The sequence below is a fragment of the Labrus mixtus genome, chromosome 3 (assembly GCF_963584025.1).
Source record: "Labrus mixtus chromosome 3, fLabMix1.1, whole genome shotgun sequence".
Taxonomy (NCBI): Eukaryota; Metazoa; Chordata; class Actinopteri; order Labriformes; family Labridae; genus Labrus; species Labrus mixtus.
Genome location: NC_083614.1, coordinates 18,724,206 through 18,739,919, shown reverse-complemented (window position 1 = coordinate 18,739,919; position 15,714 = coordinate 18,724,206). Strand labels below are relative to the sequence as shown.

Here is a 15,714-nt window from a genome sequence, read left to right as displayed (position 1 = left end):
TTTGCTTTATGTTAAATGCTACAATCTGCATGCTAACTTGCTAACAGTGGCAATGCTTACATGCTAAAGTGTAGCATAAATAATGTAAAGAAAACCATGCTCAGCATCTGAGTTAAGCTTGTTAACGTGCGAACATTGGTAACTTAGAATCATACACCAAATTCAGCAATTTCTTTGTTTGCAAATTGGTTAGGACCAAAAGGCCTATGGACCATGAGATTAGGCTAACCATCAGGGTAATGAAGCTTCTGTGCTTCAGTGTGCTGCTAGGGTATAGGTAGCTAATTATAATGCCCAATTCTTATGGCTTTGAGTTCTATAAATTACACAGTTGTATTGCATGGCTCTATTTAGTAGCCATTTCCTTGCATTTGTACAACATGAATAAGTGCCGGGTTTGATGCCAACGCCATAGTGGATTCAAAGTGGATTTTTGTCAATGGCATTCATTTTGGGTGTTTATGAATATCCCTCAATCATGGATCTTTGTACAGTCACTTGCATGAAAAAAAGAAGAAAAATTTGATACAAAGCAGCACATATAACTGAAAAGTTTGATTAAATTAACAGGATCTTTTACTTGGATTTTTAGGGCCAAGGGACCAAGTGTATAGAGTTTGCGTCAATCTTGGAAACCATCTGCATTCATCAGACGACAAAATATGCCTTTAGGAGCAATGGACAACTTTAGAAGACTTCCAGAGACTGCCAGCGGTGAAAAATGTAGGCTTTCCAGCTAAGACTTCATTTTCCCTTTGCTGTAGCTATTTACAGTCCGACTAACAACTTCAGAATTAAGATTGGAGTTTGTGTTGACAGAATAAGTCTTAAATTTGATTTGTGCTCATAATTGTGTTATTTGCCTTACCGACAGGAGGTACGTTTGGAGGAGAAGGGATTCCACCGTAAGAACAAAGCATCATCCATCAGGCATGATGCTGGAAGTATCACACACTCTGGGGCTGTCGGAGCTTGTTAACTGCACAAAGTGGGCGGTGAAACCGAGCATGATTACCTCACAATGCTTCAGGACAAAGTCAAACCATGAACTAAAAGTCAAAACTAGGACGTAATTGGGTGGTTTTGGCTAACATGAGCTAAGATTAAGCTCTTGGAGTGGTCTTCCCAAAAAACTTACCTCAAACCCATTGAAAATATGTTGACTGCCTTGAAAAGATGCAGGAAAACCAACACATCTGGTCGATATCTTCCCAATACACCATCAAGAGTGGTCAACCAAAAGTTTGCTAGAAGCTTGTTGATGGTTAGCAAAGTTGCTGATGGAAGCAACTGAGGGGCATCCAACCAAATACCAGCTGTGATTTTGTAACAATTCCAATTAGAAAATCTATTGATAAAACTACCAAAGTGATTACAAATTAGCTTTTGATTGCAACACTTGTACTCTCTTCAGTCTTGAGTCCTCTTTCATGTTCAAATGTATGGGTTTCCTGTGTTTGGGTTGTCCAGCAGATAAGCAATACTGGCGTATTCAAGCACCACTGAACTATGATCAATAGCTCTTCCAGTGTTCTTCCGTGTTCCGTCACCTGCCTGGCGCTGAGACAACAGGAAGACCTGGGCTTTAACCTGTCAGCATCAATCACAGATAAAGTAAAATCATGTGGAACATCAAAAGCCACAGAGGTAAAAAAAAAAATGATGTAAGAGTCTGGTTTTTCTGCTTATTTGCAGTTTAAAAAATGTCTCCTTTAGCAAGAGCACAAATAGCGTTTGTGTCTTAAGTTCTCTCTGAGTTGCAGTAGTCATGGGGAGGGTTAAGCCAAAAGATCTCTGAGCTGCTAAATAATAAATGCTGCAACGTTGAGCTAAAGCATTACGCCTGCAGGTCAAGGCTTCTCACAACCTCCTCCCAAAGTCTTGTGATGTTTTATTCAGCTGAAACATTTCTCCTCTTGTTGTGCTGCAGTTTGAGACCGATGGAGACACAGAAGGGGGAGGGAGGTATGAGTGGAGGTGAAATTGGGTAAGAAGGCGGGCGATGCAGGTAAACAACAGAACAGTTGTGGAGATGTGCTTGGATAGATGAGAGATAACACATTATCAGTAAGTGTTACAGCAGCAGTGGACCAAGAGCAGCATGACATTTAGCAAGACTTTTCAGGAAGAAAACCCCCCCAAAAAAACCTTGCAAAGCATTGTTCTCATCATACTTGGACCGAACATAATGCCACTCGACGCGCAGAGGAGATAATTGTTTGTATGAAATATAACTTTTCTGTTAAATGCCTTAATTTAAAGAAGAGTAGAGAGGCAATAGAAAATGAGAGAAGAGAAGAGAAGCGAAAGGGGAGGATGACGGCATCTTAAACCGAAGTGGCTCAATGAAGGAACTGATTCCTTTTACTGAAGAACCAGATTTAAATTCATTTTTTAAGGAACTTTTCTTTAGTATTCCCGCTTCATGTGGCATTACATTTCAACAAAACTACATTTCAGAGGGAGACTTTTGTACTTGAATGAAAGTTACTGAACAGATAAAGATGTTTCATATGAAATCAAATATATGAATTTCAATGTATGTATTAGAAACTCAGATACCTGTTAGCCTGTAGTTGAACTTGTCCTACCTTAACCAGAAGTGAAGATCGTTTTTTTATGATTCTGAAAAGGGCTTTTCTGCATGTTTTCACTTATTGGACTTGAGTTTCATTTTAATGCTAACATGCATGTACTACAACATTTTAAATGCAAGGCTTTATCTGTAACCTATTCTTTCTTCATGAGTTTTTTATACTTTAACAAAAGATCTCTGTACTCCCTTCACCAAAGATATTCAGGACGCCTGAGTATGTATAAGTGTTTGAAAAATGGGACGGGATAAGTTTGACTATTGCCCACTGTAGAGTTTAAGCATTTTTTTTAGACATTTATTTTTGTGTTTAATGTTTGTGGATTTCATCTGATATATTGTGAACTGTAATGTTACACAGATGGACTTTTTTCTTTTTCTTTTACATATTTCAGATCATGTACTTCCTGCCCAGGAAATTACCAACAGATGCAAATTATTTATTAGCTAACTCTGGTACAAGCATATTTATATTTAGTCATCACTGTACATCAGTATCTGAGTATTAAACAGAGAATCATCTGACATCACTGTGTACTAAAAAATATTATGTATTTGTAAGTTCTGATTTGTTTCATGATCCGTTAAGATTCAACTTTTAAAATCAACATAAATAGTGTTTAATACTACACATACTTTTACCATTATTACTGCCATTGTAGTTCTAAATCTATCTCATTCATTGTTGTTGTTGTTGTTGTTGTTGATTAGTGATTGATGATTCACTGTAAAACAAAACAATTTTGCAGCCAAACATGGAACACTTTGCTACCGGGGGAAGCATGCAGTTCATAAAGCGCACACATTAACAGCAATCAGGGTGTAAAAGCTTAAAGTAGTTAATTCATTTATGAATTGCTTTAAACTGCTCTAAAGCACAGCATTGAGCATAGTTGTTCTCCGCTAGTTGAGTTTTATTTTTCTGGTTGTTATTTGCAACCAGCTCTGTTACGAGCAAAAGAAGACATATTGGTAAGTCATCCCTTCCCTGTCTCCTCCCTCTTACACATGCAGTCACTTAACAAGGCAGCAAAACAGGGAAGGAAAAGAATCAATAGTAGAGTACAGTGAACTGCAGGCAGTCTGACAACCAAACAAGCAGCATCACTGTTATGATCGGCGAGGAGAGCACTGTCCACACCAATTTTAGTCATGCATTAGTACACACAGAAAACAGTGAGGAAACATGATCACAATTTGTCAAATTAACAAAATATATTTGAGCAACTGACCATTTTTTCCATCATCCATCTCTTTTTCATCTCTCTTATTGGAATGATAATGTTCACTGTTTTGGCTGCATTTTCTCACACAGAGAAAAAACAACAACACGTTGCCTATAAACCTTGTAAAGAATTTTGTTAACATGTTGCACCTTTGTATTTACAATTAATCAAAGACCATCTGGTTGGCCTTGACATACCAACTCAGCGGACAAAACATGCAACAAATGACGTGGAAACTACCCTTGAAAAAAACCTTGGTTGCAAACACCTTCACAAGTAACAGCTTAGCCAAGGATTCATCGCTTTTATCAACACAGTATTTTACACACACACACACACATACACACACACACACACACACACACACACACACACACACACACACACACACACACACACACACACACAATAACAAGACATTGATATTTTCATTCGGAACACAAAGCTCTTTCAGTTGTTGTTTTGGGTAACAGTGTTAATGTTTAGAGAATTTGCTTATCTAAAAGAAGATTTTCAGTTTCAGTCTGGGGAAAAAACTAGAGAGAAAGCTGGTTGACAGAATATATTCCACACCCACAAACACACACTGACACACACACCTACACACACACACACACACACACCTACACACACACAGCCCTAATCTGCTACCCTGAGGACCCTCTCTTGTTCCGGGAGGGGCCCTGCACCTGCTGTGGCAGCTTGAGGGCCTCCTGGGGGAAAGAGCATTGCAGAGGCCCAGCAGAGGTGTGCCTGGTTCCCACATATCACTCCCACATACCACCAGCACCCCCAGCCCCCCTGGACGCACCCAGTCTCTGCTCCAGCCTCAGGCGGAGCCCTGTGCATCAACTGCCGGCCCTGCTCCCACTTCATGGAGTCTGCAGCAACTTCACGTCCTTGACAGTTTTCACCCTTAAGCACCCCTGTCTGTCTGAACAACAATTCCCAGCCAAAGGCTCGGTCTACTTGGGGGGGGGGGGGGGGGGGGGGGGGGGGGGAAGCACCAGGTTAAAAGAACAGCTTGACATTTGAGAAAATATGCTTATTGGTTTTCTTTTCCAGAATTAGAGGGAGCTGCTGGACTGGCTCTGTCTTAAATAGGGATGCAGCTCCTTATTATTTTATTACTGATAATAAATCAATTATTTTTTCAGCTTAAAACAGGTCAGACATATTGATTGATACATAGAGAAGTTCCCAGAAACCACGGCAACATCTGGACTACTTGTAAGCTTTTTTTTTCTTCCAACAAACAGATGTTAAAAACAAAAAGTAAAGTCTCATGAAAATACTACCCTGAGAGATACTGGACCTAGAGAAGGTGTTTAACATTGAATACATTTTAAAAGAAGTTGTGAATTACTTAACTGATTCATTGTTGAGCTCTGGTAAGATGAACCTGTCTATTTCCTGTCATGGAGCAGTAACTTCTTGGAGTCTGCGCTTTTTAGACTGAAAAAAACAGTAATGCATTTTTTTTTTGGACAGTCTATGGTTTTGGCATGTGTAAAGCTAACAAGACATAATCTGTTAATTAAAGTGCTAAAGAGGTACTGCAAGGAGGACTGGTTGCTGCTGCTGCAGGCAGCCTACTGTGCATGTTGTAACATAGGCAAGAAGGAAAATAAGCATCTCAAATTGAAATCCCCTTCTCTAAATCTGTGGTCTTATGGGTCAGATATAAGGCAGTTTATAGCCAAAAAAGCCTTCTGTAGTGCCGGCAATACCCATGATTCTCAGTCTTGCCTGCTGGGAGATCCGGACTCACTAAAAGGTGAAGGAGCAAAGAAGCAAGAAATTAAGCCTCTCAGCAGCAGCACTACCTGGGCTCCATACATCAAAGGCAGAGCAGAAACCAGCAGGGAGGGTTTTTCTTTCACTGGGGACTCTTTCAGCGCCGCGCTGCCTGACAAATAGGCTAGAAGGTTCAGTGCATTAACCCACATGTTGACAGTAGGCTACCAATGCTCACTGATGGAGGGGAAATGGGGGGCTGCAGGGAATGATGAACAGCTCAGGTCTTTGGGGTGCATTAAACATGCGTGCATGCACAGGCGAAAACACATGCATTAACAAGCACACATTCTAAACAAACAGCTAATGATACACTGTTAAAGCCGGTGGTGGAGAAAACTCTGAAATAAACCTGGATTTAAAAAAAAAAAAACAGCTGTCGTGGATTTTAACAGGGAGGTAAAAGTGGCTCCTTCTAGGTGCTTCAGCTACTTCAGCTCACTGACCGTGAAGGTTTTGGCTCATTTGGCATCTAAGATTGAGGAAGAGCCACAGACACAACACAACCACACATAAAGACAGAGAAGAGTGGCACACAAGCAGGGAGGCAGGTCCCAACGAGGGAAACAGTAACGGCAAAATAAAAACAGAAACTCTCCCAGCACCTGCACAAATGAGACATTAAGAGATTAAGATCAACAGAACAGCAGCTCTCCTCTGAAAGACTCTAGATATGCAAATCAACACAGAAGACTGCAAACAAGTTAAATACATGGTAAAAAAAAACTACTTTTGATCACTTTTGATGGAGGCCTAGCATTTGTAAACTATGTTCCAGCTAGTCATTTTCTAATAAATTCACAACATACAATACTTTCTTATTGTGGTCTACACTATAGTTTTAACCAACCACTTATTTGAGAGATGTTCATGTCTGACCTAAGAAACCCTGGAAACTAGGAACAAAAAACTGGACAAATGGGGCACTGGTGGTTAGTGCGCCCCATGTATGGAAGCTGTAGTCTTCCAAGCGGGCGGCCCAGGTTCAAATCCGACCTGTGGTTCCTTTCCCGCATGTCATTCCCCACTCTCTCTCTCCCTGGTTTCCGACTCTATCCACTGTCCTATCTCTCAGTTAAAGGCCCAAAAAGCCCATAAATAAATCTTTAAAAAAAACAAAAAAAACTGGACAAATAAACTATAAAAATAGATCAATAAAAAATTATTACTTTGATTTATATAGATTTCTGATCCATTGTAAACTATGCCCAAGCGACTGAGAGTAAAGACAGAAGAAGGTCTGTTCTGTTCTCCATGAATGAGATTTTTTTGTGTGCAAAATACTCACAGATTAATAAATCCCATCCGGACTTTAACACAAAGCCCATGTCAAACTTTGGCAAACGGGGAAAAAAATAAAAACCTATTTTACCCTTTTGCTCCCTCATGAAGTATGGAAAAAGTATGAAACAAAAAAAAACGCCCTTCATCTCTGTAGGAAACCTAAATCCTGCTGTACCTGCAGCCAAAAACAAAATTAAAAAGAGAGGAGTGTTGTGGTGTTACGCAGACGCAGAGCTGAATTAAGAGAGGACGGAGGTTCTCTCATGCTTAACAATTTGTTCCTCTGCTGTTTGATCAAGCCAATTAAATGCATACTACCACCCACAAACACAGTGTACAGTGCTATACACACCTAATTTGCCAACTGATCTGCTTAACAATGACTTTTTAATTGTTGTATATTCTAAAAATAAAGCTTTGATAGAAACAGAAACCTGCTTGCCATTTGGTGGAAAACCTCACACAGTGATTATCTTAAAGACGCTGGTTCCATGGTTGTTTAACATTTACTAAGTGCGAGAGCAGCCACAAAACATGAGGCAGAAGATGTTGATAGTTAGACTGAAGTAGAGGAAAAAGTTCAATTCGTTTTTTTGTGAAATTTAGAGAAAAATCTTGCGATGTATTTATTTGAACAGTATGTTTATGCAGGTATATATGGGCTATTGTATTGTGTTCTTTCTTCTGTCTTAAAACCCTCTCCAAGAGTGGTGAAAACTATTTTCAGAGCATCCCTGTGGGAAAAGAGTGCAGGAAGAAGGCCATTCAGGTTTCCTGGGTCAGAGGTTAAAAGTGTTGTTAATGAGGAGCCCCTCAGATCTCGAGGCCTTTGCTGAATATAGGAACTCGCACTTACGACATCCCAGACTCTGGAGTCTGGTTAGGAAACTAAAACGAAACAGTCTCTCACAGTTAATGGGATAATACAACCATAATGAACCTGAGAAACCACAGCAGTGATGAAGTCATGCAGTGTCGTTTTAGTTCAAAAGCACAGCCTCAGAGAACAGATCACACACAGCCACAGCATGAGCTCAGGCCTGAGAATGGAGGCGCAAACAGCTGCGATTAAACTGAGGGATGACGATCCTGCGCAGTGACACAACCTCATTTGGTCTCCTGGTGGCCTGCATACCTCGGCTTCCAGTAGGCAAAATACCCCCCAGGGATCCTAAAATACACGACAGGCCAGGTCGAGGCCCAGCCAGCCAGCCAGGCGTGAGGTGGGGCAGCAGCAGCCGGGGGAGAGGGGAGAGAGGAAGGGCCAGGGGGGGGGAAGAGCTGCAAGCCTGGACAAGCTAGTCAGCTCCACAGGACTTAGATGACAAGTAGACTGACAACACTGCAGGAATGTTAATCTGTTTGAAGAATTTTTGTGTATTTGCATGCAGAAAAAAAAACAACACAATTTCTGCCCCAAATGTTATCAAATTTAAATAAAGTAGAAACAAATTCTGAGAATGCATAGATTACCAAGAGTGACATATGGTGCTCTCTGCTTTTTGTGTGGCCAACTCCCTTTATTTAGACATACTTAGACATACCGTACTTCTAAATGAGTCCCTGGGTTAATTTGGGATTCATTGCTTGATCAAGTCATCAGGGTCATGTTTTAATTATATTCTAAGGATGTGACTGACACCTAGTGGCAACAAAAAGTCATTGCAGCAGTCGTATCTAAATAAAAAATAAAAATAGAAAAAGGTGTAATTTTGGTATTTTACTTTGAGGAAAGATGTCATACACAGCTCCCCCCCCCCCCCCCACACACACACACACACACACACACACACACACACACACACACACACACACACACACACACACACACACACACACACACACACACACACACACACACACACACACACACACACACACACACACACACACACACACACACACACACACACACACACACACACACACACACACACACACACACACACACACACACACACACACACACACACACACACACACACACACACACACACACACACACACACACACACACACACACACACACACACACACACACACACACACACACACACACACACACACACACACACACACACACACACACACACACACACACACACACACACACACACACACACACACACACACACACACACAGGTCTCACAATTATTACATCTACACAATTAAAGGAGGTGGTTTTAGTTCAGTGACATTGTATTTTCTCAAGTTTCTTGTGATTCTACACACACAGCTCTCAAAATGTCATTGCTAAGATGGGGTTACAGTCATTTCATTTGATCAGTGTCAGAAGCCCCAGACGTCACAAAAAAAAAAAAAATCAAAAAGTTTCATCACCTGAATCAACAACCAGAACACACACTCAGAAACACAGAACTGGACTAAGGGTTTATATGGAGGGATGAACTACAGGAATCTAACAGCACCCTAACAGCTCTACACCGCCTTGCAATATTTTTTCCCCAAAAAATGAACTCAGAGAAAAGTATTCATGGAAATGTAACTGATGCTTAAAGTAGATTTTTGTAATTTGTATTAACTCTGTGCATTCAGTGCAACAATCAGTGACACTTGACTTCCTTATTAGAATAAATATTACCGTAGTTATTTAGAATCAAGAAGCACTATATAAACCTTTTATAGATTATAATTTAATATAATATAATTTTAAAAAGTGTGTATTAATGTAATATTTGTCCAACTACAGCTCCTCCTAGGGCCAGTCATACATTATAGTATGAACAGATGAGAAGTGACAGTATAGCTCATAGGAGAACTTATATAGTTGTTGACAAATACTTCACATTAATAAACACATGTAAATGTCTATATGGCTTTCTATAACTTCATTATAGTGCTATTTACTATTTTATAAATATCTATGCAATGCTTATAGGTGCTAATAGACAGAGTAAAGGGTTACCAAACAATTTAAACATTTAGCACATCCAGAGCAATGATTTAGTTTGAATCTTTAGACTCTGCCTTTAATCAGATATAGTGTTGAACTGTGATTTATATAGTCTATAGCAGATGCTGGACGGGTTATGAACTGTTTCAGATACAAGGTGAGGAAATGCTGAACTCAAGAGAAGTTTGCTCTACATAGGCCGAGTGGCTTGTAGCGTACCTGACGAGAGTAAAGAATACTTAAGGCTCAGTGTCTGCTGTCCATTTATTAAGACTATTCTGTTTCTACCTAAGGCCTTAAAGAAAACAAGCTCCATTCATGTTCTGCTGTTTCAAAAAAATGAATACTGATGCTTCAAACCTCCTTTTAAACCTTCCTGTCGAGAAGAAGAACTTCGATTTCAAAAGTGCAAATGTTTCAGTTCATCAAACGGCGTCGTTTTGGTTCTGACCACTACTGATCGGTAGATCTTAAGGCCTATGCAGTTACTGCTCTGTAACCACAAGAGGACAAGGAGACTAAGAGTTCAGTATCACAGACGTGTCATCATCGGAGTCTGGGGAAGATTCTAATGAAGAGGATCATGCTGATGAAGGTGAAGGAGACCAGGACGAGCATGATCCACAGCAGCCAATTGACGGACTTCTTGGTGTGCTGCTCCAACCTCTCGGACTCCGTCTTCAGCTTCTCAAAGTTCAGGTCTGCCTGACGCATGGACTGGCCCAGCGTCTGGGAAGTAGATTGGATACAGGTTAAACACTGGGTACACACACCTAAAACGTAGCGTTCTAAAAGTCATTAATAAAGACACGGCAACACCAGGTGAACAACAGAGAATTTATTGGATGCTTGTTAAAAAAAAAAAAAAAAAAAAAAAAAAAATGTTATATTGCCCACTTGTTGAAAGAATCAGCTGAGACCTCAGCAGGACTAGAAATAATTTGAGGAGACAGAAATAAACTGAGATCAATTCAGTCAACATGCACCGGAATAAATATATTATTACACTAGTTAAACTGTTACTATAAAATTATAAAAAACGAGGTCCGGACCTCGCTGACGTCATTGCTTCCCTGTGTTCCTCTTGTATGTGTCTACTCCTTTGACAGTCTTCATCAGCAGTACATAGTTTCAAAGTTGCCCAAACAACACAACTTTTGTTTTTAGAAGTTTCACATGCCATACTGACATGACAACAGGTGAGCTCAGTGTAGGGACAATTGTTAATAATGACATAGCTAAACCAAGAGAGTGCAGAATCAGCAGCAACCAGCATGCATGGAACAAAACTGCATTAGAAGGCTCACATTAAACAGGAGACATATCACAACCATAACAATTAAGGAGAGACGCAACAATGGACGTCTCTCTCTCTCTCTCTCATCAGAGTAAGCATCAGAAGCCACATAGGAACTTCTGACACCAACTGGAGCGGTAGATATAGAGGTATAAAGGTAGTTACCTGGTTGTCCTGTTTGATGATGTTCTGTGCTGCCAGACTGTTGTTCTTCAAATTTCTTGCCAAATTGAGCATGTCATCAGCAAGTTTCTCCTGCAGGTTGTGATGATGCTGCAGGACGGCCTCCAGTTCTGCTGCAGACTGGCGCTCATCCAAGGGAAGACCTGACCTGAAAGAGGCAGGACGGCTTTATTCACTTTTTTATTTGACCGCAGGCGAGCAACCAAGGTGCTCATCCAAAGTAAAAGCAAAAAAAAAACTGTATGTGCAGCTTTACCTTCTGTTTCTTAATTCTGTTTCTGATGAGCCTATGGAGAGGGAAGAATTAATTACTCAGCAGACTATCTTGTGTGAATATAGGGGATCACCTTTGCGTTAAATTACAAAATTGAAGACGACTTTAAATGCTGAAACATTTCTTACCTTTGCCAGTCAGCCCCTGCAATGACACCAAAGAGAGAAAAGTGAGAAAGGGACTTAAAGAGAGGGGGGGGGGGTGTTCCATTATTTTTCTCTCTCTACTTTTTCTGCTAGTATCATCTTACTCTACTTTTTCTGCTAGTATCATCTTACTGTGCCAAGCAGCTCATTCCTCATCTCTCCCGTACACCGGGCCTTGGTCTGCATGTGGACAGTTTTAGTGGCAGGCATCCTCTCATTGGCTATAGTGGGTGTTCGCCCAGGGGCGAGGAACTGATTAGCTAAGGCCTTTTCTGTTGGTGAAGACTGGGAACAAAAACAGGAGAGATAAAAGTCAGGAAAACTGTGAGATCAGAAGAAAAACTCAAAGGACAAAAAAATGAAATTCTAAATGAAACCTGAGGGCCTGATTCACAAAAGGACTGTGCTACTTTTGTGCCCACTACACCTGTGCAAATGAATCAAAAAGACAACCTGTAATTCACATATTCCACGCAGGGGGTTGAATGCACCCTAATTGTACTGGTAGGGCGTATTTAAATATCACGCAGTCATTTAGAGAAAACTGTCCCAATTTCTATGGAAAAAAAATCCTCATTGCAAAAAGCAAAACCAAACTATTAAAAAGCAAACACAGACACTATTAGCCACGTACAGTTAGAGCAGTGGTACTCAGCCTTGTTGGACTTAAGAGCCACATTGACCAAAAAATATAAGAGCAACAATCAAAAAAACTCTTTCTTTCCTCAAATATGTGTGGGAAACACAGTGCCATGACTTGCAAAGAATAATTTCTGCTGACAATGTTTCCCTTTTTTAAATAATTACTTTGGAATTTTTTTTTCCCAAGTAGGACCTAAAAGAGCCACAGCTAGTCCCAAATGAGCCACATGTGGCTCGAGAGCCTCGGGTTGAGTATCACTGAGTTAGAGTGAAGCTAAAAAAAAACATCTGCTGAGAGCTGGTGGTAACTGTGGTGCAGTATTCATAAAAGATGTCACATACAAACTTTCCAGAGATCAGGAAAACATTTCGGCATCTGTGTGACTTTAAAAAAAAAATCTGTTTATGAAGTCTGTAAATACGACTTTCACATTATTACTAATATTAATATAACCAGGGGTTTAGATCGGACCGGGGATTTCAGCGGCGCGACACTTCATCCACATCCGTGGAGACAGTCTGCAGCCGTTACAGAGGAGGATGCTAGCTTTTTATTTTTTTCTCGAGTTGCCCTTGCTCACTTCATTCAGATAGGAAGCTAGTGAAACTTGTTTTATTTATTTATAAAAATAAGAGAATGGCTTTGTTTTCATCTCTGCCACAAATGCAACTTAATAAGAAAACATCAATTATAGACTACAGTGGGGAAAAAAGAGATGATTTTATAAAATGTTGCTTCTGACCAGTTTGTCAGCCTCCAGAAGTCCTTTCAGAAAATCTACTTTTCTTGTGAATTCAGTCAGCACTTCTGGTGTGGGTTTGCTGTAATTGACAAGACATAACATTATTAATAAATATACCTATATAGTTATAAAAATACAGAGCAAAATGCAATATCCAGAGACAAACTTACCGGTGAATGTTAAGCTTTAACAGCAACTTATGTGTCAAAAATTAGTAATAATAAAAATTTAAAACATAAAGAATGTACAAAATCATTTACCTCAGGCTTTTCCTCAAGGCCACCAACATCTCCTCCAGGGCGCCAACATACTAGAGGCAAGCACAACACAAACACTGATGACGTGATATAATGTCTTACATTTTTAAAGTAAATATTATAGTTTTTGAAAAGGCATGACTGGAAGCTGAGTTTATTCTGTTAAGTTCCTCGTAATAAAGAGCCATAAAAACCAACAATGAAAACCTGAACCAACTCCTTCTCTTGATTAGAAAAAATAATAATCATATCATATTTTGCTGTTATACATCAGAAGTTCAGCTAGCCAAATTTTATATTACATTACATTTACACAACAGCAGACAAACAGAGACAGCATATTTCAGTTTTACTGCTGCAGACCAACTGAAAGCAGTCAATGATTGTGCCAATGCAGCCAGCACAGCAGTGCATATTATTTGTATTTCAAGCTTATAATGTTCAGTTTCTTCTATTGTTTAAGAGACGGTTCAGTTAAGGCTGTAGTATGTTTTTGTGATATCTGTTCATCTCTCTATGAACAGAGTGACTACAGAGCACCTCTTGTAATTCAACAGCAACACAAAGCACATTATAAAAAAAGATGCTGCTACAGTTTGACTTCAAGCTGGATGTTATAAACTTCATGAAGGTAGGATTCATTAGTGGACTGTAGTATCAATCTACAGACGACTGTCAAGATCATTTTTGTTAACAAGTCACGCTTCGTTGGTGTCCATGGTTACCACTTACTAGCTACTCTGCAGTGAACATTTGATTGTGTGGTCTAAATTTATCATGGACTAGTTACACCAGAGTGTGTTGTATGATTCTGAGGTATCAGATGGTTTAATAAAGACTAACAAACACCGTGTGCTGTAATGTAATATAAAAGCATCCAGAACCGCTTTCTGAGGCGGGGACGGGGTTATACATTGTTGTGAACAGTCCAAGTGATTATAAATCAGCACTCTAGAAATTGATTGATTGATTGATTGATTGATTAAATTTATTTCAGACATATCAAATAAAATCAAACATATCAAAAATACAAAACAAAATGAAAAGCACGAAAATACAATAAACAAAAAACAATGTTCAAATTATTTCACAAAAAAATAAAATTACATATATTCAATTGATATACCTGAAAAGGAGTAGGAAGAAGTATAAAACTTATTTAATCCTACCCCTTTTCCACAGCTCAATAATTCATATTTATTAAATTCAATTAAATTAAATTCCTGTGTTCCTTATAATCTCTCTATATATACAATCTATCTATATACAATTTGCTATACTATATGTATGATACTATATTTGATATTTACAATTCAATGATTTTCCAAACATATATACAACTTGATATACTCTGATTTTTTATAATTTATACAATCCATATATCTATATATACATATCTATTTGTACAATTTGATGAACTATATTTATATATTTATACAATCCTTATATCTATACAGTATGTTTACAATTATACATTTAATACAATCTATATATATATATATATATATATATAAAATTTGACATAGGCTACTATATGTACACTTTACATATAAATGCCTCTAGTCCAGTCAGATTGCTTGATCAGAAATAAATTGTGTACAATTTTATACTGCACTGAGACACGTCTATCACACAGCTGTTGTACTTTTGTGGCAGATTTGATGTGTAATATTTATTTATGAATTAATTTGAATGAAAGTAGCAGTGAATTTATTTATGAAAACAGGGCTGTTTTAGGAAGTTTCACCAAAATATTCATGCAGCGAAATAACTTAGCAGGGTTAGAAAAACACTATCATGTCAACTTTATAATAGTTAAAGCTTTATCATGTGCGGAAAGAAGAATAGCACTAAAAGGTCCTTCTTGATAAATCTCTATCTGGCTGGTTTCAGTGACGACGTGGCTAACAGACTGAGCGGCAAGCTAACAACAACAACAGTCATGCTAACAACGCTAATGAAAGTCAGACAGCTCTGAACCACAACATTTACTCAATGTTTGTAGACTTACCTTTTCTAATCTCCATTCTGTTTCTCCTCGTTTCTCCGACGCTATCGATTCACAGCGAGACAATAATCTGACGAAATTAATTTCTAACCTAGAAGCCATGTTTGACTGACACACCGTCGCAGCAGTATGACGTCAATCTGTTAAACCCAGACAGGACGTGGGAGGAGCTTATTACAGAGTTTGAATCAGACTGTAAATAATAACTACTTATTTTTAAACTATCTAGGATTCAAACCATTTAATGTATACAACCAATATATAGTGTGTGGTTTCAATCGTTGATCGTCATGCTAGAAAAATAAAAACTGTGAATACATGTTTTAATTTCTTGTAGCCAACTTTAATA

The 15,714-nt window shown here is 39.0% G+C and overlaps 1 protein-coding gene and 1 long non-coding RNA gene across 2 annotated transcripts; both read right to left on the bottom strand.

Annotated features, from left to right (window-relative positions):
- Positions 1-8,609: 8,609 nt before the first annotated feature.
- On the bottom strand, positions 8,610-15,507 carry use1 (unconventional SNARE in the ER 1 homolog (S. cerevisiae)). The gene is made up of 9 exons (XM_061033543.1): positions 15,369-15,507; positions 13,361-13,410; positions 13,101-13,179; positions 11,848-12,000; positions 11,698-11,713; positions 11,552-11,582; positions 11,278-11,443; positions 9,016-10,544; positions 8,610-8,648 (listed from the first exon to the last, which is right to left on the bottom strand). Exons 1-8 carry the CDS (start codon positions 15,465-15,467, stop codon positions 10,362-10,364), a joined length of 777 nt encoding a protein of 258 aa, XP_060889526.1. The 5' UTR covers positions 15,468-15,507; the 3' UTR covers positions 8,610-8,648; positions 9,016-10,361.
- Positions 10,700-11,271, bottom strand: LOC132963548 (uncharacterized). Its single transcript, XR_009668882.1, has 2 exons — positions 11,005-11,271; positions 10,700-10,969 (listed from the first exon to the last, which is right to left on the bottom strand). It is a non-coding gene; the product is annotated as an uncharacterized LOC132963548 (long non-coding RNA).
- Positions 15,508-15,714: the final 207 nt, after the last annotated feature.